Source organism: Zalophus californianus, chromosome 14 (assembly GCF_009762305.2).
Source record: "Zalophus californianus isolate mZalCal1 chromosome 14, mZalCal1.pri.v2, whole genome shotgun sequence".
Taxonomy (NCBI): Eukaryota; Metazoa; Chordata; class Mammalia; order Carnivora; family Otariidae; genus Zalophus; species Zalophus californianus.
In genome coordinates, this window is record NC_045608.1 from 18263164 (window position 1) to 18289888 (window position 26725).

The 26725-nt window shown below is 44.7% G+C and overlaps 1 protein-coding gene and 1 non-coding gene across 2 annotated transcripts in view; one reads left to right on the forward strand and one right to left on the reverse strand.

Annotated features, from left to right (window-relative positions):
• Nucleotides 1-26725, forward strand: part of MYO1H (myosin IH) — a 134402-nt gene that overhangs the window by 96315 nt on the left and 11362 nt on the right. The window contains exons 6-20 of the mRNA XM_027575612.2: nt 1120-1299; nt 3587-3685; nt 4415-4528; nt 4869-4940; nt 5605-5724; nt 6642-6709; nt 7075-7180; nt 7471-7551; nt 9437-9528; nt 11653-11747; nt 15861-15907; nt 19058-19138; nt 19815-19920; nt 20673-20790; nt 25065-25178. Of these exons, the coding sequence (XP_027431413.1) occupies nt 1120-1299; nt 3587-3685; nt 4415-4528; nt 4869-4940; nt 5605-5724; nt 6642-6709; nt 7075-7180; nt 7471-7551; nt 9437-9528; nt 11653-11747; nt 15861-15907; nt 19058-19138; nt 19815-19920; nt 20673-20790; nt 25065-25178 (1493 nt within the window). The remainder of the gene's footprint in view (nt 1-1119; nt 1300-3586; nt 3686-4414; nt 4529-4868; nt 4941-5604; nt 5725-6641; nt 6710-7074; nt 7181-7470; nt 7552-9436; nt 9529-11652; nt 11748-15860; nt 15908-19057; nt 19139-19814; nt 19921-20672; nt 20791-25064; nt 25179-26725) is intronic.
• TRNAG-CCC lies at nt 12705-12777 on the reverse strand. The gene has a single exon. It is a non-coding gene; the product is annotated as a tRNA-Gly (tRNA).

The following is a 26725-nucleotide window of genomic DNA, read 5'->3' on the forward strand; positions in this document are numbered from 1 at the left end:
GCGGTTGGGCATTTTTGGCTTATGTGACCTCTTCACTATCTGTTCTGTTGACGGACATTTGGCTTTTCCGATTTGGGGCTATTGCAAACAGTGCTCTGAACTTCCTTGCCCGTGTCTGTGAGTAGATATTAGTACTCACTTACATTGGGCACATGCTCAGAAGTGGCGTTGCTGAGTTCTTACCAGCAATATTATGACAAGAACAGTTCCCGTTGCGAGCAGGGTTCTCTACACCCTTGTCAACATTTGGTGTTGCCAGTCCTCTTGGTCTGAGACGTTCTGGTGGAGTAGAGTGGTTTCCAGCTGTGATTAACTTTTGTATTTTTGTGATTATAAATGAAGTCCTAATAACTGGCCAATTAAAAATTTTGTGTTAAAGCCTTTTGCCCCACTTTTAATTAGGTTGTTTTTCTCATATTGATTGGCAGGAGTTCTGTATATGTTCTAGAATACAAATCCTCTACCGGAATATTCTTAAAAATAGTGTGGGGGGCACCTGGGTGACTCAGTTGGTAAAGCGGCTGCCTTTGGCTCAGGTCATGGTCCTGGGATCGAGTCCCATATTGGGCTCCCTAATCAGCAGGGATCCTGCTTCTCCCTCACCCTCTACCACTCCGCCTCCTTGTGCGCGCTCTCTCTCTCTCTCTCTCTCTCTCGCTCTCTCTCAGATAAAATCTTTAAAAGAAATAGAACAGTGTGCTACTGGCACAAGGATATATAAACTGGCCAGTGGACCAGAATGGAGTCTACAAAGACTTCCCCGTATGATATAGTCACTGTAATTGAATAGGGACAGGATTGCCTTTCCAATAAATGGTGCTATCAGTTGGAAATCCATGTGAATAAGACGACCTTTGACCCTCTACCTCACTCCATACACAAAATTTCAATGCCAGTCCCAAACATGAATGGCAAAATAATCACACTTCTAGACAGAAGTATGGAAATTATCACTCATGACCTCAGGGTAGGCAAAAATATTTTTAAAAATGAGCCCAGAAAACACTAGGCTTAGAAGAATCATCATTTGAATTCAGAATTTCTGTTCCTCAGAAGACACCAGCAAGAGAATGGCTTAGTTATTGTTGTCATTGTGCATTTTTTTATTCTGTTCTCAAGGGCATTCCTGTAGGTGGGCATATCATCAGTTACCTGATAGAAAAGTCTCGAGTCGTCTATCAAAACCAGGGCGAGAGGAACTTCCACATTTTCTACCAGCTGCTGGAGGGTGGTGAAGAGGAGCTCCTTGCTTACCTGGGACTTGAGCGGGACCCCCAGCTGTATAAATACCTCTCACAGGTTGGAAAGACCAGCACCTGGCTTGGGTGGCCCTTTGGAGACAGGGATCAAGGCTGTTAGTGGGGGTTTCTAGGGGATGGTCAAGAACTTTCTCATTACCTTTCTGGAGGGATCCTACGGTCTGGTTTGTTGGCACTTATCATAACCCCTCTGTTTATACCTGGCAGGTAGATGGTGGATCATCTTGGTAAAGTGATCTCTAGATGAGTGGCTCTCAGCACTGGCTGATATTAGAATCACCTGAGGAGGTTTTTTTTTTTTTTTTCCCCCCAACACACACCCACCCACCCACCCACCCCTGGGCCCTACCCTCCAGAGATTCAGATTAATTGGTCTAGTGTGGGACGTGGACATCAGGGTTGTATTAAACATTCCCCTGTGATTCAGTGTAATTAAATGAATCCCTGGTGATTCTAATGCACAGCGGAAGTGAGAACTGCTGGTCTAGGTGCGAGAGTAACTTGCTGTCCGTCCACGTCCACAACTTGTGCTGCGTCCTTCTGCTTTCAAAACTAGTTAGGAAAAGACTCTCCACCTCCTTGCCTCCTATTCTGAGACTTGTTGGCAGCAAAATGAACACACTTCCTTACAGAAGGAGTTCAGGCCATTCCCATAAGCAGTCCTGGGATCCAATGCTGTGAAATGGAATTTCAGAATGTAGCCCCCTCCCCCACCATTGCTCTTTCTGCAGCCAGCATCAAGGCTCTAGAAGGTCTAGGTTGTATAGCACCTACCAATCTTTGATGTCACTAGCACCTTTCTGCCCCAAGATTTCTGGATTTTTCTCTTCTTTACTGGGCCTGGCTTCGAATGGAGGTCACTTGGCAGAGTGCAAGTGGGGACATCATTTGAGAAAGAGAACAAGGTCTTATGAAGTGGATCTTGTAAAAGAAGGACCAACATTTCATAGTGAGTCATGGAGGGAGAGTAGACATGACTGAAACTGATCTTGAAAATGAAGCTATATAATGAAGATAAAAGAATCCCATAATCTCCTTTTTATAAACTTTGTCCTAATTGTTAGAATGAAGAGTAATTCAAATTTGATTTTTTTTTCTTAAGGACCTAATTTTTCTGACAAAGCTGTATGGTAGCATCACATTTGACTTTTTATAACATGATCAGAGAGGGTCAATATATAAAAAGTATTTGTGGGCTTCATTCTTTTTCCCAAGGGCTTCTCCTAACCCTTTGATATTCAAATCATTCCCTTTTGGAATGTATCTTGTTTTTATCCTGGCAGATTTTTTTTCTAGTCTGTTTAATTTGGACAGATCCTCATGCCACAGTGGCTTTGGAAATAGTTCAAGCAATTCGCCAGTATTATTTTGTTCAATTTTGTGTTCTCCCGTAACTTTGACAAACTTTGCGGCTTTACTTGGCAGTATATCCACACTGCTTCTAAACCTCTAGGTGTCCTCCAAGGACTGACCTAAGCTGGTCCCACCCTCAGGGGCGGGAGCAGATGCTGCTGGTTGAATGGGAAGGGATATTTGGGAGGATGCAGATTTAACAGTGGCCAGTTCACTGGTGAATATTTTCATGCTCTGGCACCTCTGGTTTTCCCATGCAAAATCTTTGAAGATGATAAATCTTCAGATGCCTAGGAATCCAGGAAACACCTTGTACTACAAAAGCAAAACAATAATAATAATAAAAAAAAAACCCTCATCTAGAACATATTCCCTTTAAATTGTGACATTTGGTGGTGTGTGTCTTACCTAAAAGACAACTTCTAAGGTAGTGGGAAGTCTCATCACTTCTCCGCTGGTGATCAGTATCCATATAACCTGACTTTCTCGAAATGCCAAACTTTTATTTTCTTGAGTGAGGGTCTCCTTTTACCTCGTCCCGCACTGCAGTTTCTGCTGGAGGTTGTAAGTGCATCAAGATGCTTTCTGAATTTCAGTGCTGCCCTCTCCCTGCTTATTTTAGCAGATGTTTCTTGAGTCAAACACCTTCAATTTATTTGGCAAATAGGACAAGGAAAACTATTTTTTAAAAAATGCATTCAAAGAGATACACTAATGCATACCTTTGAAATGTGTACCTTTGAAAGTTTTCCCCGGATAGAGAGAAAATTCTAAATTCAATTTGAAAAAAGCAGCAGTTAACAAATCACCCTATGCTAGCTGATTAGTTGACCCTACCTTTTTACAATCCAGAACATTATAGAACTAGCTCTTGTGTGCTTATAGAGAAAACCATTTCGATTCAAGACTAGATGTGGACACGCCTCACTGCCCTTATAAAAATGACATTAGGCAACCCAATTCTGTGTCAACAGGGTCATTGTGCCAAAGAGTCATCTATCAACGACAAGAACAACTGGAAGACTGTTTCCAGTGCCTTTTCTGTCATCGATTTTACGGAAGATGACCTCGAGGTATGAGCCCCAAGGGCGGAACTGCTGGTCAGTGGGGTCTGGGATTGACGAAACAATCCTGGTATCTTGGTGGCCGCCTAGTAGGGTTGCCAGATTCAGCCAATAAAAACGCAGCACACCTAACTACATTTTAATGGTCACCATTATTTGGGGGTACCATTTGGGACCAAAATTAGTCATTGCTTATCTGAAATTCAAATGTTAACTGTAGGTTCTGCATTTCATCCGGCAGACAAAAGATAGTGCTGTATGCAAGGAGGAGGTCATGTTTCTCCCTTCTCTCAAATCCAATCTCAAATATTTAGATGTCCTAGAGCTGCAGGATTATCATTTATTTACACTTCTATTTTTGAACAAACTGGAGCAAATTGTAGGCTTTATAAACATTGTGTTTTTACACCCCCTTTTTTTTTGATGGTTAAAACAATTCTTTCAAGAACCAGAATTATAATTTAAAATATTATATATTTCTGTAGCTATATACAGATATACATATCTGTATATATCTGGGATCATGGCATTTGCGTGTAAAATGGTTTATTGGTGCGGAGGGGCGGGGAAGATATAAAAATAGAAGTGTCCTGTGCCAGAGATTGGGGGAGGCATCCTGCCCACCCTGTGCTGAGGCTCTTTATCCCTCTTCCCTTAACACCTGTCCTGTGATGACATTCATCGGTTAGGTGGCTGCCCTTCTCTCCCTGTTCTCCTCGCCCTTTCCCACGTTTCTAGAATCTCTTTGGGATTATCGCCAGCGTCCTGCACCTGGGGAACATTGGTTTTGAAGAGAACCACCAAGGCTGTGCCACCATACCAGACACCCATGAGATCAAATGGATCGCCAAGGTGATGTTCCACTTTTGAAGAGCACAGGAAAGGCCCAGCCCTTTTTGGAGGTGGAAGGGCAGGAGAGGGGAGCTCGAGGCAGCTGGATGCCCAGGTCCCAAGTGGCTAACACCGGGTCCATCCGGCTCATACTGCCTAGGAGAATTAAAGAGCGTGGGGACAGGTGAGGGAGTGGGCAAAAGCCAGCCGGTCAAAAGATCGAATGTGATCTGTTTTGGATTTAAGCAAGATTATCAGTCAGGGCATATGATCCTGGGTCTGGAAATTGCACCAGTTCTTTGTAAATTGGCAAAAAATCCAATCCAGTCACTGAATGGCATTTTGGTTTCCATTTTGACAGCTCTTGGGGGTCCACCCGTCCATCCTTCTGGAAGCTCTCACCCACAAAAAGATTGAAGCCCAAACTGAGGAGGTAAAAATGGCTCTAGGTGGAAACGTACCTGCCTTCCCTGCTACGGCTGCTGCCTGCCTCATAGAAGAGCAGGATGGTGGTCCTGGAGGAGGCCAGACCCCAGCCTTCCAGCTCCTGCAGGGGTCTCCTGCCTCCGCTTCCCCATCGCCAACCATTACACCAAGCTCTCCATGCCTCCCTTTCACCATGCCTTTCCTCCATGAGGTCTTTGCACATCCTGTTTCCTCTGTCTGAACACAGCTCCCTGTGCTTCTCTAATTAACACCTTCTCATCCGTCAGTTCCTGGGGTCATGTCCTCAAAGAGCCTTCCTGATCATCCCACACCTATCCTAAAGCACCATAGGTATCTCCTCACATTGCTCTCAGCTTGCAGCATGATTGTGTGTGATGCGTGAGTGTCCCATCCCCAAACTGTGAGCCCACAGATGCTGGAACTATTTGTCTCGGTCATGGCTATATCTCAGCACCTCCATGCCTGGCACGTAGTAGGCGCTCAAGAAATAGCTCCTGCCTGGACGCTTGCAGGTGGGGTTGGTGTCTTCCCCCAGCACATACCCTTCACTGGCCGTCATTAAAGGCTAATTTGAAGACTCAGGAGGGGGTGGGCTTTTTTTTTTTTTTTTTTTTTTACCACTATAGTGATGCACCTGTTGTTGTTCTCAGGTAATATGCCCATTGACACTAGAACTCTCTGTCTACGCTAGAGATGCAATGGCCAAGGCTGTTTATGGACGAACATTTACATGGCTGGTCAACAAAATCAATTCCTCCTTAGTGAACAAGGTTAGTCCACACATTTTTGGTTGACTCACTCTCAGTAATGTGGTAATGTTTTATAACCGACATCATCACTCTAAAGAATTTGTAAGCATCAGCCGTTGGCTTCTGATGGGCAGGGATGGTGTCCTTCAGCATCTACATTTCCAGCACACGGGCTCACAAAAATGCCCGTCAAATGATTGTGTCTCAAAGTGTGGGATGCACAGTATTTGCAGTATGCCAGATGGCTTTTGTTGTACACAGAAACTTTTGACTTTAACAGCAGTATGTTTTAACGTGTATAAGAAAAAAATATGAGTCCTTCAAATTTACCCTAAGTGGAATTATTTAAGTAATAAGGGGGAGTTTATTCAAAGCTAGAAATTAAGGAAAGGGTGCTGGGGCACAGAGAACATTATGGTAAAACTCAAGGAGGTAGTATGTAAAGGACAGATTTGGAAGGCTCAGGACGCCATACAGGATGTTAAATTGTGGCCCTTTCAGAAAAAATTGTCCTAATCTCTTTAAATATCCATCCTGTCTGACAGCACTTAGTCCTCTGTTTAAAATGATATTCAAACCACCTGTCCTGTCTCCTGGATAAACATCTCCTTTGCTGCTGTCTGTAGAGGTCTCAGTCTTTCTTTGGGATTGATGTGGCCTCGGGAGACCGAGAAGAAGCAAGGGAGTGAATCAGGAGGGGAAGGTCTCATTTCTCGGGTGGGTAGACATGGAAGCTGCAGCGGGATGCTGTGAGGCTTCAGGCCAGAGGAGTGTGCTGGGAAGTTCATTTCCATCCTATGATTCCTCTGTGAGCCAATGTTGGAAGGAGAGAAGGTGTGAGCTGTATAAGCACGTCCCAGCTTTGGAGGCAGCTACTGGGTCTTAAGAGTCATTAAGTAAATGACCCAACAACAAGCAATGTGTGCTACTTTGACTAGGATTTCACCAAGAAAACTGAGATTGGATTGCTGGATATCTACGGGTTCGAGGTCTTCAACAAGAATGGGTGAGTTCTTGTCATTACTTACTGGTCCTCTGTTCTTCTTTAGGGTCTGAGTCTGGTTTAAGGCATCGCTAGTGTTACTGGAATTGGTTTTCCCATCCTCAGAAATTCTCTGGGTTTCTGTAGCCACTAATTCATAGACTGTTTCAGAATTGGAATAACCATAAAAGATGCAAATGGGACGCCTGGTTAAGCGTCTGCCTTCGGCTCAGGTCATGATCCCAGGGTCCTGGGATCGAGCCCTGCTTCGGGTTCCCTGCTCAGCGGGGAGCTTCCTTCTCCCTCTCCAGCTCCCCCTGCTTCTGCTTTGTCTGTCTGTCTCTCTGTCAAATAAATAAAATCTTTTAAATAAATTTTTGTGTCTCTAGTTTTGAACAGTTCTGCATCAATTACTGCAATGAAAAACTCCAGCAACTGTTAATTGAGAGAACTCTAAAAGCAGAACAGGCAGAATATGAAATGGAAGGTATAGAGGTAAAACATTTAAATATGTTCTCCTCATTTGATTTCCTACTCTAGCAAAAGTGATTTGCTTGAGCAATAATATTCCACTGGAGATTTTATCCTCATTATCCTGGGAATTATTTTTTACTCTTTCTCTGAGTATTTCCTAGGAAATTACTTTGACATTCAGAAAGTTTTTTTTTAATGTTGGAGATAAAAATCAGATTTTGGAAAAATAACTTTGGAAAATCACTTTAAAAGAGAGATTTTATGTTCATCTAAATCCTCCTTGGAGAATTCTTTTCTCTTTGTCATTTTAGTGGGAGCCAATTCAGTATTTCAACAACAAGATCATCTGCGATTTGGTGGAAGAGAGACACAAAGGAATCTTTTCCATTCTGGTGAGAAAATTAATGTTGGCTTAGAGTCTTCGTACAGTGTTGCCAACACGCAGAAGAATTTCCCCCTGGGCTTCAAAGTGTTGCTTAGCCCGAGCAGAAAACCAGAAAACATAAAGGAAGGTTTTATAAAGAACGTCCGTTGATCCTGAGCTGAGGCTCCTTGGGATGCACCTGTGACTTTATCTTGAACGGTTGCACCTTCTGAGAACACCCATGGCCACCAACTCACAATCGTTCCAATTTAGACATCACTGTTTTTAAATCGAAAGGCGAATGAAAAATTATTTCTTTGCCTTGCCATTTGTGATCCTCTCCCTTCTAATGGGAGTAACAGGTCCCTTTTCCCCTCCTGCCCCCTCCTCCACCTAACTGTTGTGGGAACAAGATTCTAAAGCCCAATAGGGATATTAATGGGTGGTGACTGTAGTTACCAGGGACATGGGCACCACCCGGATTCAGACCCCAGCCCTCCCCCCACCCCATTGCTCACTAGCTGTGTAAACTTGGGTGGGTGGTTTAACCTCTCTGAGCTCCAATATCCTTGTCTTTAAGTGGGTGCAGTGCTAGTACTCAGAATTATTTTTCACTCTTTCTGAGTATTTCCTGGGAAACACTTAAGAGGAGTTGTAAGGACCAGTTGCGATTGTGTATGCACAGGGCTTGGAATTATGCTGCTGTGTGGTAAGCATTCAGACTCTGTTCACTCAACAGATACTCATCAGTGCCTACTTGGTGCCATGATTGTAGCTTGTTCTTTGGGACACAGCAGTGCACAAAACAGATCAAAACCACTACACTCATGAGGCTTTAAATTCTAGCACAGAGACTGACAAGAAACAGGTTAGTGGGCAAAATTAGTAGGTTGTACAATGAAGAAAAAAGCAGACAGGATTACATGTGGTGGGGAGGACAATTCAGTTTTAGGTAAGCCGGTCTGGGAAGGGCAGTGTGGACCTCCGGAGAAGCACGTTCCCGGAAGTGCGGACTGACCTAAACTGTTCTGTGCGCACTCCATGCTCATATGGATTGCTAGATTAGTATTTTTATTTTTATTTTTTTTAAAGATTTTTTTTATTTATTTGAGAGAGAGAGAATGAGAGACAGAGCACGAGAGGGAAGAGGGTCAGAGGGAGAAGCAGACCCCCCGCTGAGCAGGGAGCCCGATGTGGGACTCGATCCCGGGACTCCAGGATCATGACCTGAGCCGAAGGCAGTCGCTTAACCAACTGAGCCACCCAGGCGCCCCTAGACAAGTATTTTTAAATATTTTAGTGATAAATACTTGTTTCTATGTGGTTTTCCATAGATGGAATCAGGAAGCATAGAGATGCTACTTAAAGAGAGTTGTCTCACCAATCTGAACCCTGGTGGGTTTTTTTTTTCCCTTGGTGTTTTAATAAAAACTGCAGGGTTGATTCATTTCTTAAGATGGTCTATTAAATGTTAACAATGTTAAGGACCCGAAATAGGAAATAGACACAGCTGGAGAAATGTGAGAAATTAGACGCAGCTTTCTTTCCATGAAGATTTTGCTCCTAGTAAAAGGGGGTCTGTTTTTGGCCAGCAATGACTGGTTAAGAGAAAATGAGGTGGTATGTTTAAGTAAGCTGGTCATGGAGGCTGTGAAGTGTCCTTGGGAAGACTCTGGAATATAGCAGTCTGATGGGTGGGAGAGTTGATTTTTCAAAGAATTTCCCATCCCTCTGAGACGCTAGGCACATGTAACAGATAGCTGCCCTCCCACCTCCAATGTTCACTTGAACTTGTGTTAGATGACAAGATTTTAGTCCAGTACATTCTGCCACAGCTGGTGAGGACATTTAAACTTAGAATTGATGGCATGTGATGGCTGCTACAGATTGAGTCCTCTCTTCTTCTCTGGAAGGATGAAGAATGTATCCGTCCTGGTCCTGCTACAGACTTGAGTTTCCTGGAGAAATTGGAAGAGAAAGTAGGCAAGCATGCACACTTCCAAACGTATGTATCTCACTTGACAAGCTGTTGCATGGGGAAGCTCATCATATATCCACTTTCTTGGGTATCTGGGCAGCGGACCCCATAGTTATTCTTCGCTCACTTCTTCATACATTGAAATGTGATGCACCATAATGATACACCAAGTCATATATATGCATACCCTTTGTTAGTAGAAATCAAATTCAAATGAATTCCAGGTAGAATGTTCTAAGATTTTGTATCTTTCTTTATGATTGTTACATTTTGGATAGGGTCACATGCATCAAATAGTCTTTTTTAATGGTCTTTTTTGAAAGTTAGGTTTAAAATATAAAATACATATAGTGATATGCGTATATCTGAATCTTTACATTGTATGTACCTCCCTCATCATCACCACCAGATCAAGATATAGAGCATTTATAACATCCCAGAAAATTGACTAGAAATTTAACTTAGTCTTTGAGACAAGGAGGAGAAGAGTTGAGTATGTCATGCTCAGGAGTCCTAAAGCCCTGGTCTTGGATCCCTCAGCCACTTACAAGACATGTGACATATTACTATACCAAGCGGGTAGCTACCTAAATTATCTAATACAATTTCTGTCCGTGGCAAAGACTCAGTAAAGGGTAGTGGCTTTATCAGAGCTTTTGTAGAATATTGCAAGGATAAGTAAATGAATCAGAAATAGAAAAACTAACTGTGGTATGTTCACAAATGGAATAATAGATAGCCATGAGAATGTATAATCTGCAACTACATGCAGTGATGTGGGTAAATCACAGAACATGTAAACGAGAAATCAGACACAATATATACTGTATGATTCCGTTTCTGCGAAGTTTAAAATCAGATAAAAACCATCCTGTTGTGTTGGATGTCAGGTCATAACTGGAAAGGGCTCAAGGTGGTGGTGGGGGTAATTCTCAGGGGGCTGGTAATATTCTGTTTCTTGATCTGAGTGCTGGTTACATGGATGTGATTATTGTGCCAGAATTCACTGAACTGTATACTTAGGATATCTGCGCTATCAGTATATATGTGTATACATTTCAAGAAAAGGCTATAAAAAATTAGGAATCACCAGAATCTGAAAAATGATCTTTTGTGAGTATTTTAATCACTCAACCTCACAAAAATGTAAGGCAGTACAATTGTTTCTTAGTTATCACCTGGAAAAAAATACAAGTTATTTCATTGTATAAGTACGTATTTCTGTGGCTCACATGTGTTTTTTTAATTCCTCAGTTCTTAGAAAAAGGATCCAATTTTTAAGTTTTTATTTCAATTCCAGTTAGTTAACATACAGTATAAAATTAGTTTCTGGTGTACAATATAGTGATTCAACATTTCCATACATCACCCCCGGTGCTCGTCACCACATGTGCCCTCCTTCATCCGCATCACCAATTTCCCCATCCCCCCACCCACCTCCCCTCTGGTCACCATCGGTATGTTCTCTATAGTTAAGGGTCTGTTTCTTGATCTGTCTTTCTCTCCCTTCCCCCCCCCACCTTTGTTCATTTGTTTCTTAAATTCTACATATGAGTGAAATCATATGGTGTCTTTCTCTGACTTCACTTAGCATTATTGTCCCTAGCTCCATCCATGTTGTTGCAAATGGCAAGATTCTATTCTTTTTTTATGGCTGAGTAATATTCCGTTGTATATCTACACACCGTGTATCTTCTTTATCCATGCATCAATCGATGGACACTTGGGCTGCTTCCATAATTTGGCCATTGTAGTTAATGTTGCTTATATAAACATTGGGGTGGGGGGGCATGTATCCTTTTGAATTAGTGTTTTTGTTTTCTTGGGGTAAATACCTAGTAGTGCAATTTGCTGGATCGTAAGGTAGTTCTATTTTAACCTTTGGAGGAACCTGCATACTGTTTTCCAGAGCGGCTGCACCAGCTTGCATGCCCACCACCAGTGCAAGAGCCTTCCCCTTTCTGCACAGAGAGGGATCTAATACTAGAGAGACCTATGCGCGTTTGGCTTCCAGTGCTGGCCTTCAGTCGATTGTCATGTTCCTAAACAACTTGTCAAGGCCTCTCTCGCGCTCTTCGATTCACATATTGGGGCATTTTGTTGCCGCGACCTAGAAAGGTTCCGTTCGTGTCTATTTCTGTCTTGCCGCAGCCGGAAGCTGGCGGGGCCGAAGGGCCGGAAGAGGATTGGCTGGATGGAGTTCCGGCTCTCCCACTACGCAGGGGAGGTCACCTACTGCACCCAAGGCGAGTGTCACAGCCGCGCAGGTGCCCCTGTGTCCACGGAAGACGTGGCTGTCGGGCCATCCCAAAAGCTCGCTAGCCCTGCTTGCAGGCATGCCATCTGAAGGGTTTTATTCATGACTTCCGTATAACCACTTCATTTCACCCGTTTAAAGAATACAGTTTAAGTAGTTTTTACTGTATTCACCCTGTAGTTACACAACCATCACCACAGTGCATTTTAGAACACTTCACCCCAAAAAAGAAACCCCGCATGCATCAGCAACCACTCCGTTTGCCCCAGCCCCCTCCCCCACAGCCCTAGGCTACCAACTCCTCTATTTTCTGTCTCTGCCGATTTGACCCTTCTGAGTATTTCGTACAGATGGAGTCTCACAATATGTGGTCTTTTGTGTCTGGCTTCTTTCACTTAGCATCGTGTTTTCGAGGTTCTCCCATGTTGTTATTTTTATTGCTGAATCATAGTCCATTCTACGGATAGACCTCATTTTGTTTATCCTTTCATCCGCTGATGAAAGTTGGGTGTGTTCACACTTTTGAGCCATTAGTAATAATGCTCCTGTGAACATTTTCTTTCACAACGTTTAAAAAACATTTTCGTTGGTCACTTCTGCTTTAGGTTCTAAATTATTTTCACTTCTTTTTTTTATGTTTTTTTAAATTTAGTACATCATTGGTTTTGATATAATGTTCAATGATTCACGAGTTGCATATAACACACGGTGCTTATTTTTTTTTATTTTTTTAAAGATTTATTTATTTGAGAGAGTGAGAATGAGAGAGAGAGAGTACATGAGAGGGGGGAGGGTGACAGGGAGAAGCAGGCTCTCCGCCGAGCAGGGAGCCCGATGCGGGACTCGATCCCGGGACTCCGGGATCATGACCTGAGCCGAAGGCAGTCGCTTAACCAACTGAGCCACCCAGGCGCCCTGGTGCTTATTTTTTTTAAAGTAGGCTCCATGCCCAACGTGGGGTTTGAACTCACGACCCCGAAATCGGGAGTCACATGCTCTACCGACTGAGCCAGCCAGGCGCTCCTAAATTATTTTCACTTCTGAGTAAGTTTATTTCGCTAAGAATCTTTAAAAAGCAATACATTTTTTTTCTCTTAAATTGCCAGTGGTATAAAAACAGAAAACATTTAAAAATAAGATGACTCTCTCTGTGCAGATAATTGATTTTTGTTTAAAGAATAATATACATGTAAGGCTGGAAGTTGCTGCCCATACAGAAAAATCCAAAAAGGAAACCAAAAGCCCCCTTTACTCCTAGCTTCTCCCTGAGGTAACCACAAGAACCGACAGTTTCTTGTACTTTTTCAGGAAAATAGAAATCTCTTACACATGCAGGTGCACACATACACATCCAAACAGCACACATGTGCACCCAAAACTAACACAGGTTATTATTTTGTATTCTTTGTTTTGCGTCTTTTCATTTAATGACTATTAGAGATCATGTGGATTCCAATTAACACTCAGTGAGCACTTACTGGGGGCCAGGCACTGTCCCAGTGCTTTACCTCTGTTCACTTAAAGCTCACAGAACCCTTTTATTATTATTATCATACATTATCCATTCTCCACAGCAGCCTACAGAGCCCACCACGTTTCTTTTGAGAGGCTGCAGGCACTCCCTCTAGGGCTGTGTCCTTTGACCCATTTGCTGGACACTGCTTGTTTCCAGCTTTGTCTCTTGTAAACACTGCTGTGTTTGCGTCTTTGCATATTTCACTTGGCTCATCGCAGCATGTTATATACATAGGCTGAATTCCTGGAACCAGAAGTGGCGCATTGCTCATTTAAATGTTCTATCAGGGAGCGCCTGGGTGGCTCAGTCGGTTAATCAGCTGCCTTTGCCTCTGGTCGTGATCCCAGGGTCCTGGAATTGAGCCCTCAGCTGAGAGCCTGCTTCTCCCTCTCCCTCTGCCTGCCACTCTGCCTACTTCTGTGCTCTCTCTCTCTCTCTCTCAAATAAATGAATAAAATTTTTTAAAAAATAAAGCTTCTATCAGAAGTTAGTTTGGGGGCGCCTGGGTGGCTCAGTCGTTAAGCGTCTGCCTTCGGCTCGGGTCATGGTCCCAGGGTCCTGGGATCGAGCCCTGCATCGGGCTCCCTGCTCCACAGGAAGCCTGCTTCTCCCTCTCCCACTCCCCTTGCTTGTGTTCCCTCTCTTGCTGTTTCTCTCTCTGTCAAAAAATAAATAAAATCTCGGGGCGCCTGGGTGGCTCAGTCGTTAAGCGTCTGCCTTTGGATCAGGTCATGAGCCCAGGGTTCTGGGATCGAGCCCCGCATCAGGCTCCCTGCTTTGCAGGAAGCCTGCTTCTCCCTCTCCCATTCCCCCTGCTTCTGTTCCCTCTCTTGCTGTGTCTCTCTCTGTCAAATAAGTAAGTAAAATCTTAAAAAATAATAATAATAAAATAAATAAAATCTTTAAAAAAAAAAAGTTAGTTTGGACCTCTTCTAGGTGTGTACCTGAAGAGAGCAGGGACTTGAACAGATATTTGTACACCCACATTCATAGCAGCATTATTCACAGTAGCCAAGAGATGAAAACAATCCAAGTGCCCATGAATGGCTGCATGGGTCGAGCTCTACATAAACAGCTGGAACTGTTATTCGGTCCTAGAAAGGAAAGGAGTTCTGATACACCATGCCACACGGATGAAACCTTGAAAAAACCTCTGTTAATTGAAATCAGCCAGTCACAAAAGGACAAAAACTGTATGATTCTGATGACAAAGTGCCTAGAGTGGCCAAACTCACTGAGACAGAAAGTAGAAAAGTGGTTATCAGGGGAAGGGGAAATGGGGAATTAGCGTTTAATGGGGTCAGTTTTCAGTTTGAGGAAATGCGTTCTGGAGACGGATGGTGGTGATGGTTACATGACAGTGTGACTGTACTTAATGCCACCGACACTTAAAAATAGCTAAAATGCTGAATTTTAAGTTATTTATATTTTACCATAATAAAAATGTTAGTTTTGATAGCTCCAAATAGTCTTCTCAAAAGGTTGTATCTTAGATGTTTTTGATACATGTCTCTTTTTTAGCAGGTTTTGATTTTTTTATTTTTTAAGTAGACTCCATGCCCGGTGTAGAGCCCAATGCGGGGCTTGAACTCACGACCCTGAGATCAAGACCTGAGCTGAGATCAAGAGTCGGACGCTTAACCCACTGAGCCACCCAGGCGCCCCTGGTGCTGATTTTGTAACGTCATTTAGTTACTAATATAATTATTATTAACTGACTAGGTTTTAAGTGAGCACTTAAAAACCAAATTTTAAAATTGGAAATGGCACATCCTCCTTTGTATGAAGATATGGGTCCCTCTAGTCGTGATGCTTCAGTTTCGCTTTCCTCAGCGGTGGGGATGATTTTTCTCACCTGGCTTCCCCTGGCCACTCTTGAAATTCAATCCTCCCTGCATTGTTTTGATGTCATTCCCTTTTTTTTTTTTTTTTTTTTAGATTTGATTGATTGATTTATTTTAGAGATAGCGTGCAAATATGGGGAGGAGAAGAGGGAGAGGGCAAGCAGACTCCAAGCTGAGTACAGAACCTGACACCGGGCTCGATCCCATGACCCTGGGATCAGGTTGCAAGCCAGAAGGGAGAGTTAGACATTCAACTGACTAAGGAACCCAGGCACCCCTTGATGTCATTCCTTTTTTGCATAGCTCTTTGCTACTGGACTAGGACAGGTGTACGATACTTAGCATAGAGGCTCTACATTCATGTGATAGCTCGTGAGAGGTTAGAGGATAGTGTGTGTGTGCCATAAATTCAATTCTGAGGACCTTGTTCTCAACCAGGGATGGGATTAGTCTTCCAGGAACATCTGGCAATGTCTAGAGACAAACTTGTCTTTCCCAGCTGGGAAAGGTGCTACTGGCATCGAGTGGGTAGGGGTCAGGGCTGCTGCTGACCATCTTACAATTCACAAGACAGTCCCCACAACAAAGAATTCTCCAGCCCCAAATGTCGGTCGTGCCAAGGCTGAGAAACTCTGATCTGAGCCTAGGAGGTTATTCTCAGGATTTCCCTTTGCAGTCAGTTGGGATGAAATTGCATTTTTAGGCAAAACCAGCGATTCAAATAATTTTCAATGTTTTACAGGATTCTTAGAGAAAAACAATGATCTCCTCTACAGACATCTGAAAGAAGTGAGTCTGGAATTTAACTATATGTATTTCTGAAGGTATCACCCATGACACTGATTTGGGGGTAGATTTGGGCCTTCTGGATTTTTCTGTTCAATGCGTTACGTTAGAACTCCATCATGTCATGCCCAGAACAGATATTCAAGATCATCTGTATGATATGCCCTTGATTCAAGAATGTGTGTTGGCCCTGCTGTGTGCTGGGCTAGTTCTGGGCAGTCCTCATTTTCATGGGGCTTACCATGGGGGAAGGGAGTGGCCAAGAATAAATATATACAGTTGACCCTTGAACAGCATGACCCTGCCAATTCCCTGTGCATTCAAAAATCCACGTATAACTTTTAACTCTCCCAAAACTTAACTACCAGTAGCCTACTGTTGACTGGAAACCTTGCTGATACATAAACAGTCGATGAACACATATTTTGTATGTTCTGCATTATATACTATATGCTGTGTTCTTACAATGAAATAAGCTAGAGAAAAGAGAATGTTACTAAGAAAGTCCTAAGAAAAATACATTTACAGTCCTGTACTGTAAAAAAAATATCTGTGTATAAGGGGATCCACATGATTCAAACCGATTTTGATCAAGGGTCAACTGTACACGAATAAGTTACCCATTGGTGAGAAGTGCTACAAAGAAAGTAAGGAAACACGATTGAGAGGGATATTTTTAATTTAGTTTAGGAGAACAGAGAAAACCCCCTATGGAGGTGACTTTGGGCTGAAACCTGAGTGAGAATGATATTGGCTGTGGAAAGATCAGGCTGACTCCAGGTTGAGGGACCGGTGTGTGTAAAGGCCCTGAGGCCCAGATGAGTTCAGTGTGTGTTCAGTGAGGGGTATAATGTTAGGAGAGGGGACTGAGCCCAGCAGGGTCAGGTCCCCAGGGAGGAGGAGAGATTTTTATTCTGGTGCAGTGGGAATATACCAGGGTAGCATGAACAGAGGATGAGAAAACTTGAGACCGAGAAGTCTCGACTTGCTCAAGGTCACATCATGAAGCGGAGCTGGAGTTGAGATTAGCCCCCGAGGCCGCTGCTGCAAGTTCCAGTCTCCTTCCATATTCCTCACTGATCAGAAAAACCTTGGGTGTTTTGAAGCCTTACTTTGTATTGAAACAGTTACCTATTTTATAAAAATTGGATTTCATTTAATTAGCTTGGTCTACAAAAAGCTTAAATGTAGGGAGACCTTTTCAGAGTGAACGCACAGACTGTTCATTTCAGGAGTACCTTCTGGCCTTTCCCCACCTTTCTCTGCCCAATCTCTGGGCTTCAGGATAGAGAGCTAGTCCTAACTTTGGATCTCTGCTCTGGGCTGAGTGTCAGCCCCACCTCTTCCCAATGGGGGGTTCTCGAGCAGATTTCCCCATTGGTGGGGTGGGTCTGGTGGTGCCTCCCTCCCAGAGTTTGTGAATGACACGGGAGTGGAAGGGCCCAGCTGACCCAGGGAATGCAGTGCCAGGCTCCAGGCTTTGCCTCTGCGCACCAGGGCATGCCCTTCACAAACCCACCCACGGAGCGTGCTCCCCGTGGAAAACTCTCAGAGTCTGTCACTTCACCAGCCAGGGTTGACACTCCTCGCCCTTTCTTTTGACTTCGAGATGGGTCGTTTCTAATATGTTCACTCCTGTCCACAAATTGCCCTTTCATGCCATCGTTAAATGCAGAATTAGAGTGGAATAAACACATTTTTAAAAATAGGTTAACTGGAGAGGCAAGGTTTTTTGTTGTTTTTTTTTTTTTTTAAGATTTTATTATTTGAGAGAGAGAGAGAGCAAGAGCAAGAGCACAAGCAGGAGGAGCAGCAGAGGGAGAGGGAGAAGCAGGCTACCCACTGAGCAGGGAGCCTGACGCAGGGCTCAATCCCAGGACCCTGAGATCATGACCTGAGCCTGAGCCGAAGGCAGACGCTTAACCAACTGAGCCACCCAGGTGCCCCTAAACAATTTTCTTTTAATTTAAAGAAATGTTGAATTGTGGTAAAAGGCATGTACCATAAAATTTACCATCTCCACTGTTTTTAAATGTGCATTTCAGTAGCGTGAAGCACCATCCCATCATTGCGCAACTAATCTCCAGGATCCTTTCCGTCTTGGAAAACTGAAACTCTGCCCCCATTTAAAACACTAACTCCCCGTGCCTCCTCCCTCAGCCCCTGCAGCCACCACCTTACTTCCCGTCTCTCTGAACTTGATTCCTCTAGGAACCTCATGTAATTGGGGTCATACAGTATTTGTCCTTCTGTGTCTCATTTCTGTTCCTTAGCATAATGTCCTTAGTTTCATCCATGTCCCCACATGTGTCACAGTTTCCTTCCTTCTTAAAGGTCAAATGATATTTCATTGTGTGGATATAAAGAAAAGAATTTTAGTGTCGAACTAATTGTTTTTTAATTAAAGATTTTTGGGGCACCTGGGTGGCTCAGTCAGTTGAGTGTCCTCCTCTTGATTTTGGCTCAGGTCATGAGATCGAGCCCCGTGTCTGACTCCACGCTGAGCGTGGAGCCTGCTTAAGAGTCTCTCTCTTCCTCTCCCTTTGCCCCTCCCCCACTCTCCCTCAAATAAATCTTTTAAAAATATAAATAAAATGAAAGATTTTTGGTAATGCAGATTATTTTGAAAATGTGTGCACAGAGGCAAAAAAATCAAACTGCCCTAAAGCTGGTGTCCTTGACCCCATGTCACCAATTCTCTCTCTCCTGAAAGGCAACTGGTCTAGCCATTTGATTGTGTATGTTTCCAGGGACGGTACAGACCAAGAGATGTGTGTATCTCCCTATTTTCCCTTTCTCTTCACACAATAATCGCACACTGTGCATGTGGTCCTTGCCTTGCTTTTTTTTTCTTAAACACCATATCTTGGAGATCATTCTTCAAGAGCTGGTTCTTTCTCTAGCAGCTGGACTAGGAACAGAGATAGCTCCACTGTGTCAGAGGAAAAACAATCCAACGGCCTCACCTCATAGACAGAGCAGTGGATCCAGTATTTAAACGTTTCCTGCCATGTGTGTCTTTTTTCCCATCTTCTTCAAGTGCTCCCAAAGCAAACGGCTCTGGGCTGTTGTGCACACTTAATGCAAGTTTCCTGAAGACCGCTTAGGGACTTCTGAAGCAGCGAATGCGGAGCTCATTTCCTTTATTTGCAGGTGTTGTGCAGGTCCAAAAACCGCATCCTGAAGGAATGCTTCCTGGTGGCCGAGTTAGAAAACCGGAGAAGGCCACCAACGGTGAGTGGGGGAAAAATGCCCATGGGGAATTGGAAAGGTAGTAAAAATCAGCCAGAGGGTGCAACGATTCTCAGTTACCTGTGCATTTTAAACTGTCCTTCCTTTTTCTGAAAGCGTCACTCTCAACACATACTGTTAAATATATATTTTCCGAGTGTAGCAACCATTGTGTTTATTTGCAGACACTCGCTGAGTGCCCACTGTGTGTCAGGCACTGTGGGGGGGGGGGGACGCGAGATTTAGCAATAACAGAATGGACGAGGTCCCTGTTCTCATGGGGCATATAATCTAGTGGGAGAGAATATAGGAAAATACCGTCAGAGAAAGAAGGAACTTAGCACAAGTGTCATAAAGGAAGCTTGGTAACAAGGAAATGGGAGGCTGGTGGGGGTGATGGTTAACGGCAATACTGACTCCTATGAGGTGCTCACCATGTATTGGCTGAGTAAGGAAAGCACCCCGGACAGGTGCTCTTCCAACCTCTGCCTGACCAGCCTGAGCTTGGACTTATCAGGCCAGAACACCCCGAACCTTCACTTAGTGGGCAAGATGGTAACGAGTAGGGCAGTATGTCAGGGGCTGGGATCTAAAGAGCTGGAGTCTTGTGCCCTAGCCAATTTCCTCTGTATTTACTGGGAGAAGCAATATCTCCCTAGCTCATTCTCTCTCTCTGAAGGTGGGGACTCAGTTCAAAAACAGCCTGAGCAGCCTTCTGGAAATCCTCATCTCTAAGGAACCTTCGTACATCCGTTGCATCAAGCCCAATGAGAGGAAAGAACCCAGTGAGTTGTGAATCATTCTGAACACTGAGCTCAGGGAAATGAGGCTGGAAGGAAAGCCAAGATGGCAGTGGATTAAAATCCTTAAAAAACAAACCCACAGCCTTGCTCCTTATCCTTTGTACATGAATTCTTTTCATTTTTAAATAGTAGAAGGCAAATAAATAGGGAGGGAGAGTTTTTTTTGATAGTCCTGAGTGAGCATTGCTCAGAGCCTGGCCCATTTCAGGAGCAGCACAGCTGAGCCAGACAGATGTCAGAGGTGAGGGGAGCAGTGTTGTTTCTCTCCAGCCGGGGAACGGTCTTCCAAGATGGTCTATGACTTGGGTATCTTCCAAGCTCATGCTGTGGTCAGTGACACTGTTGTACAGAAGGCAGGCAGGAAGAGCAAATGAGTGAAGCAGACTGGATGTAAGGCAATAAGGAGTGGAGGGGACTGTGGCAAACTGCAAAGGGCACATGCTGTCCAAAGAGGCGGCCCTCTTCCCTTCCAACCAGTTGTTGCCATGTGGAACTCTAGCCCAGACTGGCCAGATATCATGGTTTTTTAAAGAGAAACCAGAAATCCAGATGTTCCTGTAAAATTCCCCCCATTACAACACACACAAACATATACACACACAGTTAGGACCTGACAAAATTTGTCCGTGGCCAGATCCAGTCCACGGATGGTCAGCTTACAGCCCGTGGTCTGTCTTGGTTGAAACAGAGCCATGGGGTCCTTTACTGTCACTCTCCCTTCTGTGTTTCTAAAGGCAAGTTTGACGACTTGCTCATAAGGCATCAGATCAAGTACCTGGGACTGATGGAGCACCTTCGGGTGAGACGGGCGGGCTTTGCATACCGGCGGAAATACGAGCATTTCTTGCAAAGGTAATGTTTGTTTTGTTGATCCTAAGCCGGTCCAGTCAAAAACCTACTGTGTGCGGAGTCTCTGGGTGTGGCCATGAATCAAAGGCCATCCCCCAGGGAACTCAGTTGGGGTCTTCTGTAACTGTGATGAACACTAACATTTTGGAGAATAGGAAGCTGACTCAGTTTACTTCCTTCCCTTCGGCCCCAAGCCTGTAACTTCTTGGAGTCCCGGCAGCGCAAGGCTGATGCATAGGCCGGTCACAAGGGGGCAGACATGGGCAGCACACCACTTGAGTCTGTACATAGTTGCAGAGGACCCTCTTCATGGTGATTGTGGGTGCTGGATTAGTGCCAGCAGTCTGGGAGCGATCCTCTCGGCCTCATGGGCTATCCAGAGAAGCAAGTGTAGTGGTGGGAACATGGGCGTTGAAGCCACACAAACCTGGGTGGGAATCCCCCTCTGGTCTCTTCTAGCTTATGATGCTAGAAAAATGACTTATTTCCTTACGGGTAAACATAGAGATTAAATTGTCTGCTCTTGGGGAGCTCATCAGGATTTAATGATATAGTCCACCGGCACCCAAATTGCTTGTGCACTAATACTTCACTGGTGGTGGGCTGTGTGTCAATTGTGCAAAAATAATCAACACATTCTCGCACCCCCAAGGGAAGCATGATGGTTATTTTTGAAGGTCGACATGGTTGAGTGTGGGCAATTTCATATTTCAACCTGATTACTAGGCTTCTTTGGAACTACAGCTTTATAAAAGTCGTGTACACGAGCTTACATTTTTCATCTAATTTCTTGTATTTTGCAATTTATGTCAAGATTCTGCCTTTTGAAACTTGAGCATTTCCTAGCAGCTCTTATTTTTGGCCCCTGATTTAGTGATCTCAGATCCTTCTTTCCAAGGATCATGCTGGTTTTTCTCCCGTGAGTCTCATGTCTTGGAAAGTGCTATCTGCTTATATGCATTTATCAAGTAATAATCTATTTCCTCACTGTTATTTTTACTTAACTTCTAGTTAGTTAACATACAGTGCAATATTGGTTTCTGGAGTAGAATTCAGTGATTCATCACTTACGTACGTACGTACAACACCCAGTGCTCATCACAACAAGTGCCCTCCTTAATCCCCATCCCCCATCTAGCCCATCCCCCACCCGCATCCCTCCATCAACCCTCAGTTCTCTGTTGTCAAGAATCTCTTATGGCTTGTTTCCCGCTCTCCTTTTTTTTTTCTTCTCCCCCTTCCCATATGTTCATCTGTTTTCTTTCTTAAATTACACATGTGAGGGGTGCCTCGGTGGCTCAGCCGTTAGGTGCCTGCCTTCGGCTCAGGTCATGGTCCCAGGATCGAGCCCCGCATCGGGCTCCCCGCTCGGTGGGAAGCCTGCTTCTCCCTCTCATACTCCCCCTGCTTGTGTTCCCTCTCTCGCTGTGTCTCTCTCTGTCAAGTAAATAAATAAGATCTTTAAAAAAAATTACACATGTGAGTGAGATCACATGGTGTTTGTCTTTCTCTGACCGGCTTTTTTTGCTCAGCATAATACACTCTAGTTCTATCCATGTCCTTGCAAATGGCACGATTTCATTCTTTTTGATGGCTGCGTAATCCATTGTATGTATACACCACATCTTCTTTATCCATTCATCTGTTGATGGACATTTGGGCTCTTCCCATAGTTTGGCTATTGATAATGCTGCTATGAACATCGGGGTGCATGTGCCCCTTCAAATCTGTTATTTTTATCTCTTTTGGGTAACTACCCAGTAGTGTGATTGCTGGATCATAGAGTAGTTCTATTTTTAGCTGTTTGAGGAACCTCCATACTGTTCTCCAGCCTGACTGTTATGTTAATGATTCATATAACTGCTGATACCCTTTAGCTATAACCCCCTTATCTCTTACCACCCCGGCCCCAGCCCTAGGCAACCACTCACATGCTTCCTGTCTCTAGAATAGATTTCCCTATTCTGGAAATTTCATATGCGTGGAATCATACAGTACGTAGCCTTTTGTGACTGGTTTCTGTCACTTTGCAGTGTTTCCAAGGTCCGTCCCTGTGGTAGCATATGTCAGTATTTCATTCCATTTTAAGGCCGAATCATACTCCGTTGCGTGGATAGACCACATTTTATATATCTTATATAATGGGCATTTGGGTTGATGGGCATTTGGGTTGTTTCCACTCGGGGCTATTATGAATAACGCTGCTAGGAACATACATGTACAGGTATGTATATGGACATGTTTTTGTGTTGGGGGAAGGCGTATACCCAGGAGTAGATTACTAGGTCGTATGATAACTCGGTGTTTAATTGGTTGAGGAACTACCAGCCTATTTGCCTTTTTTTTTTTTAACGTACCTCCCTTGCACCCTGTTTTTGCTCGTCAGCTATTAGTTCATTTTTTTTTCCACATATTCAGTTTTTCTGAATCTGACTTCTGGTGGAGATGGTCAAAATCAGCAGCTGCTGCCCGCCCCACACCCCCAGCACATGCGCAGGGCATGTTCCCATTTTTCTGCAGTTTTTGCACTTCATACATCTTTTTTCTACTTTGTTGTCATCTGAAGCTTATTGACTCTGTTGGTAAATGCTAGCAAGGTGGGAACCAGGCAGGCTGGAGGACCAGCTAGGAGGGCCGGCATGGCCGCAGGTCATGGAGGGGCTGGAGATGCTCGGGGCTATGCACCCTGCCTGGCACCGCTTCCCTTGATCAGGAAGCAACTGCATCTCAGAGCTGAAATGTCCCTGTCCCTCTACCTGTGGGTGTTGAAGACCTCTCCCCATCCCCCCCTTGTCTGTCTGCCCCATGTCTAGACAGCTTTGATGGCATGTGCTAGTGATGAGCGTGGACTGGCCAGGTGGGAGCAGGGCCTGAGGCCGTACTGTGGCCCCTGGGGTAGGCATGCACCTGCACCTTGGTGTGTGTGCCTGGACCGAGAGAGGTCATCGGGGAAGAACATGGGACGCTTAATGTCTGTCTTCATTCGGGCTGCTGTAACAAAGTACCATAGCCTGGGTGGCTTATAAACAACGGAAAAATACTTCTCACGGTTTTGGAGGCTGGAAATCCAAGATCAAGATACCAGCACGGTCGTGTCCTGGGGGGATCCCCTCTGGGTTGCATGCAGACTGCCCCTTCTCTTGGGTAGGTAGAAAGAGGGCAAGGGAGCTCTCTGGGGTCTCTCTTATATAAGAGGACTGACCCCATTCGTGGGAGCTCCAGGCTCACGACCTCATCACCTCCCAAAAGGCCCTCACCCCCTAACACCATCACGTGGTGGGTTAGGATTTCAGCCTGTGAGTTTAGGATGAGGGGACGACATAGACATTCATTCCACGGCAATGCCCTTAGTGGACTTTTTCGTAAAGCATAGTTCTGGGAAAAGAAACATGTGTTTAACAGTTTAAAATGTTAAAATGGAACAAACCACATCACAGTATGAAGGGTAAGAAGCACAATAGGAACACCATCGCTGACATTTTTGGAAGTCTTGGACTGTGCCCAGTATGCTCCATGGATTATCTCACTTCGACCTCGTGACGGCCCCACAAGGAAGGTCTTGTTACTTGTTCACGTTGTAGAGGTGAGGAGGCGAAGTGAATTGTCCAGCTCCTGAGCTGGACTTGACTCCAGGCCGTGTGGGCCCAATCCAATGGCTCCAGGTGTATAGCTTCTACCCTTTAGTACATAGGCACTTTGAATTCTGCATTCTCTTATTTCATTATGTTACAGACCATATGGGTTTTTTATGGTGACTACACCCTAGAAATATATGCTGAAATCAGGATCTTAAGTCATCACTGGATCCAAGTGCTCATTGCTTACCAGGCATGGCACCTCTTCTTCCTGTGCTGACCCATGTTTATTTTATCCATTCATTCATCAGCAGACGGACATTTGGGTTGTTTCTACCTTTTGTCTGTGATGAAAAATGACACTGTGACGCTGCAAGCGTTCATGTATGAGCTTGTGTTTGGACGTCTGGTTTCATGTCTCTGCGTATATACTTAGGAGTGGAATGGAGTTTCTTGGGTGGAGAGTCTGATGATGTCATCGTTCCATGAAGACAGGCCAGACCCACCCTACTGAAACAGTTTCTCCCTGTTATCTTTCTTGCCAAGTGTATGTTGTTGCATTTAGGGAAGTTGGTGTGACAAGTCTGTTAGATTGTGCTGAGTGACTGGCGTGCCACAGCTGAGCAAAGCTGACCTCTGGCGGGGGGGTCGGGGGCGAGTGTCGGGTCCGATGGCTTTCTAGAGGGCCTCTCCTCTCCCCAGGTACAAGTCCCTGTGCCCAGACACCTGGCCACACTGGCACGGGCCCCCAGCAGAGGGTGTGGAACGGCTGATCCAGTACATCGGCTACGCACCGGAAGAGTACAAGTTAGGGAGGTAAGCGGCCAGGAAATCCCCGTTCAAAAGTTCTGTAAAGGAAAAACTCCTGTGTGTGCCCGCTCTCAGTACTTTGCTCACACTCAGAACATTCCGCAATACTCTGAGATTAGCTGGGTGTCCTGTACTTCAGTTCTGACACTTTCCACCCCTAGAAGTGTCAGATGTGTAAGATAAGGACTCAGTCCCACAGGACTGTCTGTCTCCCACTTCAGATGGCAATTGCAAGTCCCCACTGTCACCTGGGCTTCTGACGGCTGACTGGATATCTATTGGAGGGTCCCAGGACCCCCTCTTTGGGTTTGACGGATTTGCTAGAGAGACTCACAGAACTCAGAAAACATTTTACTTACTGGATCACTGACTTATTACACAAGGATAGAACTCAGGAACAGCCAGATGGAAGGGATGCCTAGGGTGAGGTATAGGGAAAAACACAGAGCTTCCATGCTCTCTCCGGGTGCACCCAGCACATCAAACCATGTTCTTTTTGGGGTTTTATGGGAGCTTCATTACACGGCATGGTTGATAAAACCGTTGGCCGTTTGGTCATCACTTCAACCCCCAGCCCCTCTCCCCTACCTGGAGTTGGGGCTGAAAGTTCTGAGCCTCTCATTTCAAGATTGGTTCCCCTCACAGCCAGCCCCCATCCTTAGGTTATCCAGGGGACTTGGCGGACTTCACCTCCTTTGCATAAACTCAGGTGTGGTGTGGTCGAAAGGGATCTGTTATAATTAGCAAGACACCCATTTCACTTTCATCACTTTGAAACTATTTCAGGAACAAAGTCCAAATATTATAACAAAAGGTGCCCCTAGTGCTCTAATTATAAGGGTTTGGGGAGCTATGGCTCTAGAATGGAACAAAGACAAAATACGTATTTCTTATTATGAATCACAGCATCACAAGCTCCAGGTGGTTGGAAGGATGTTGGAGGAGATGAAGTTAGGAAGGAACCCTGTTTTCTGAACCTGGCCCAGGGCTGGGTTGCACCTCTTTGCCTGCAAAATGAGTTTGCCTGGGCTGCTGCTTATTCAAATGCACGCAGGACCTCTCAGAGGGGGTATTAGGACTTAAAGTGATGTGAAAGTTCCTGTGGCATCCCAGAAGGTGGTGCTCCAGGACTCTGAGCACATTACTGTAGCTACAGCTGTCTAGGAGCAGGGGAACTGTCGTACACGTTGATAGCGTTGAGGCAAACTCTGTGGGGTGAACCGGGAAGATCTTAGTCTGTCCTGTTAGTCATTTTGGTCAGGGTTGATGTGGTGGTAAGGAACAGTGCCCAAGGATGTAGAGGGGGCATTCCCAGGCTGCGGAGAATTTCTGCCTTCGAATCCATCAATGGAATTTTCCCGCCAACCCCTAACTCGCACTGGTATATAGCCCTCTGTGGCCACCCTGGTCCTTTTCCATCCTCACACTTCTGTCCCAGGCCCTGCTTCAAGAATTAATTACGTTTGCAAGCCAGATCCCTGAGGGGATCCTGAGGGAGGCAGACCGCGGAGGTCCTAGGTGGTATCTGTCCCCATTCCGTAATCTGGGATGGG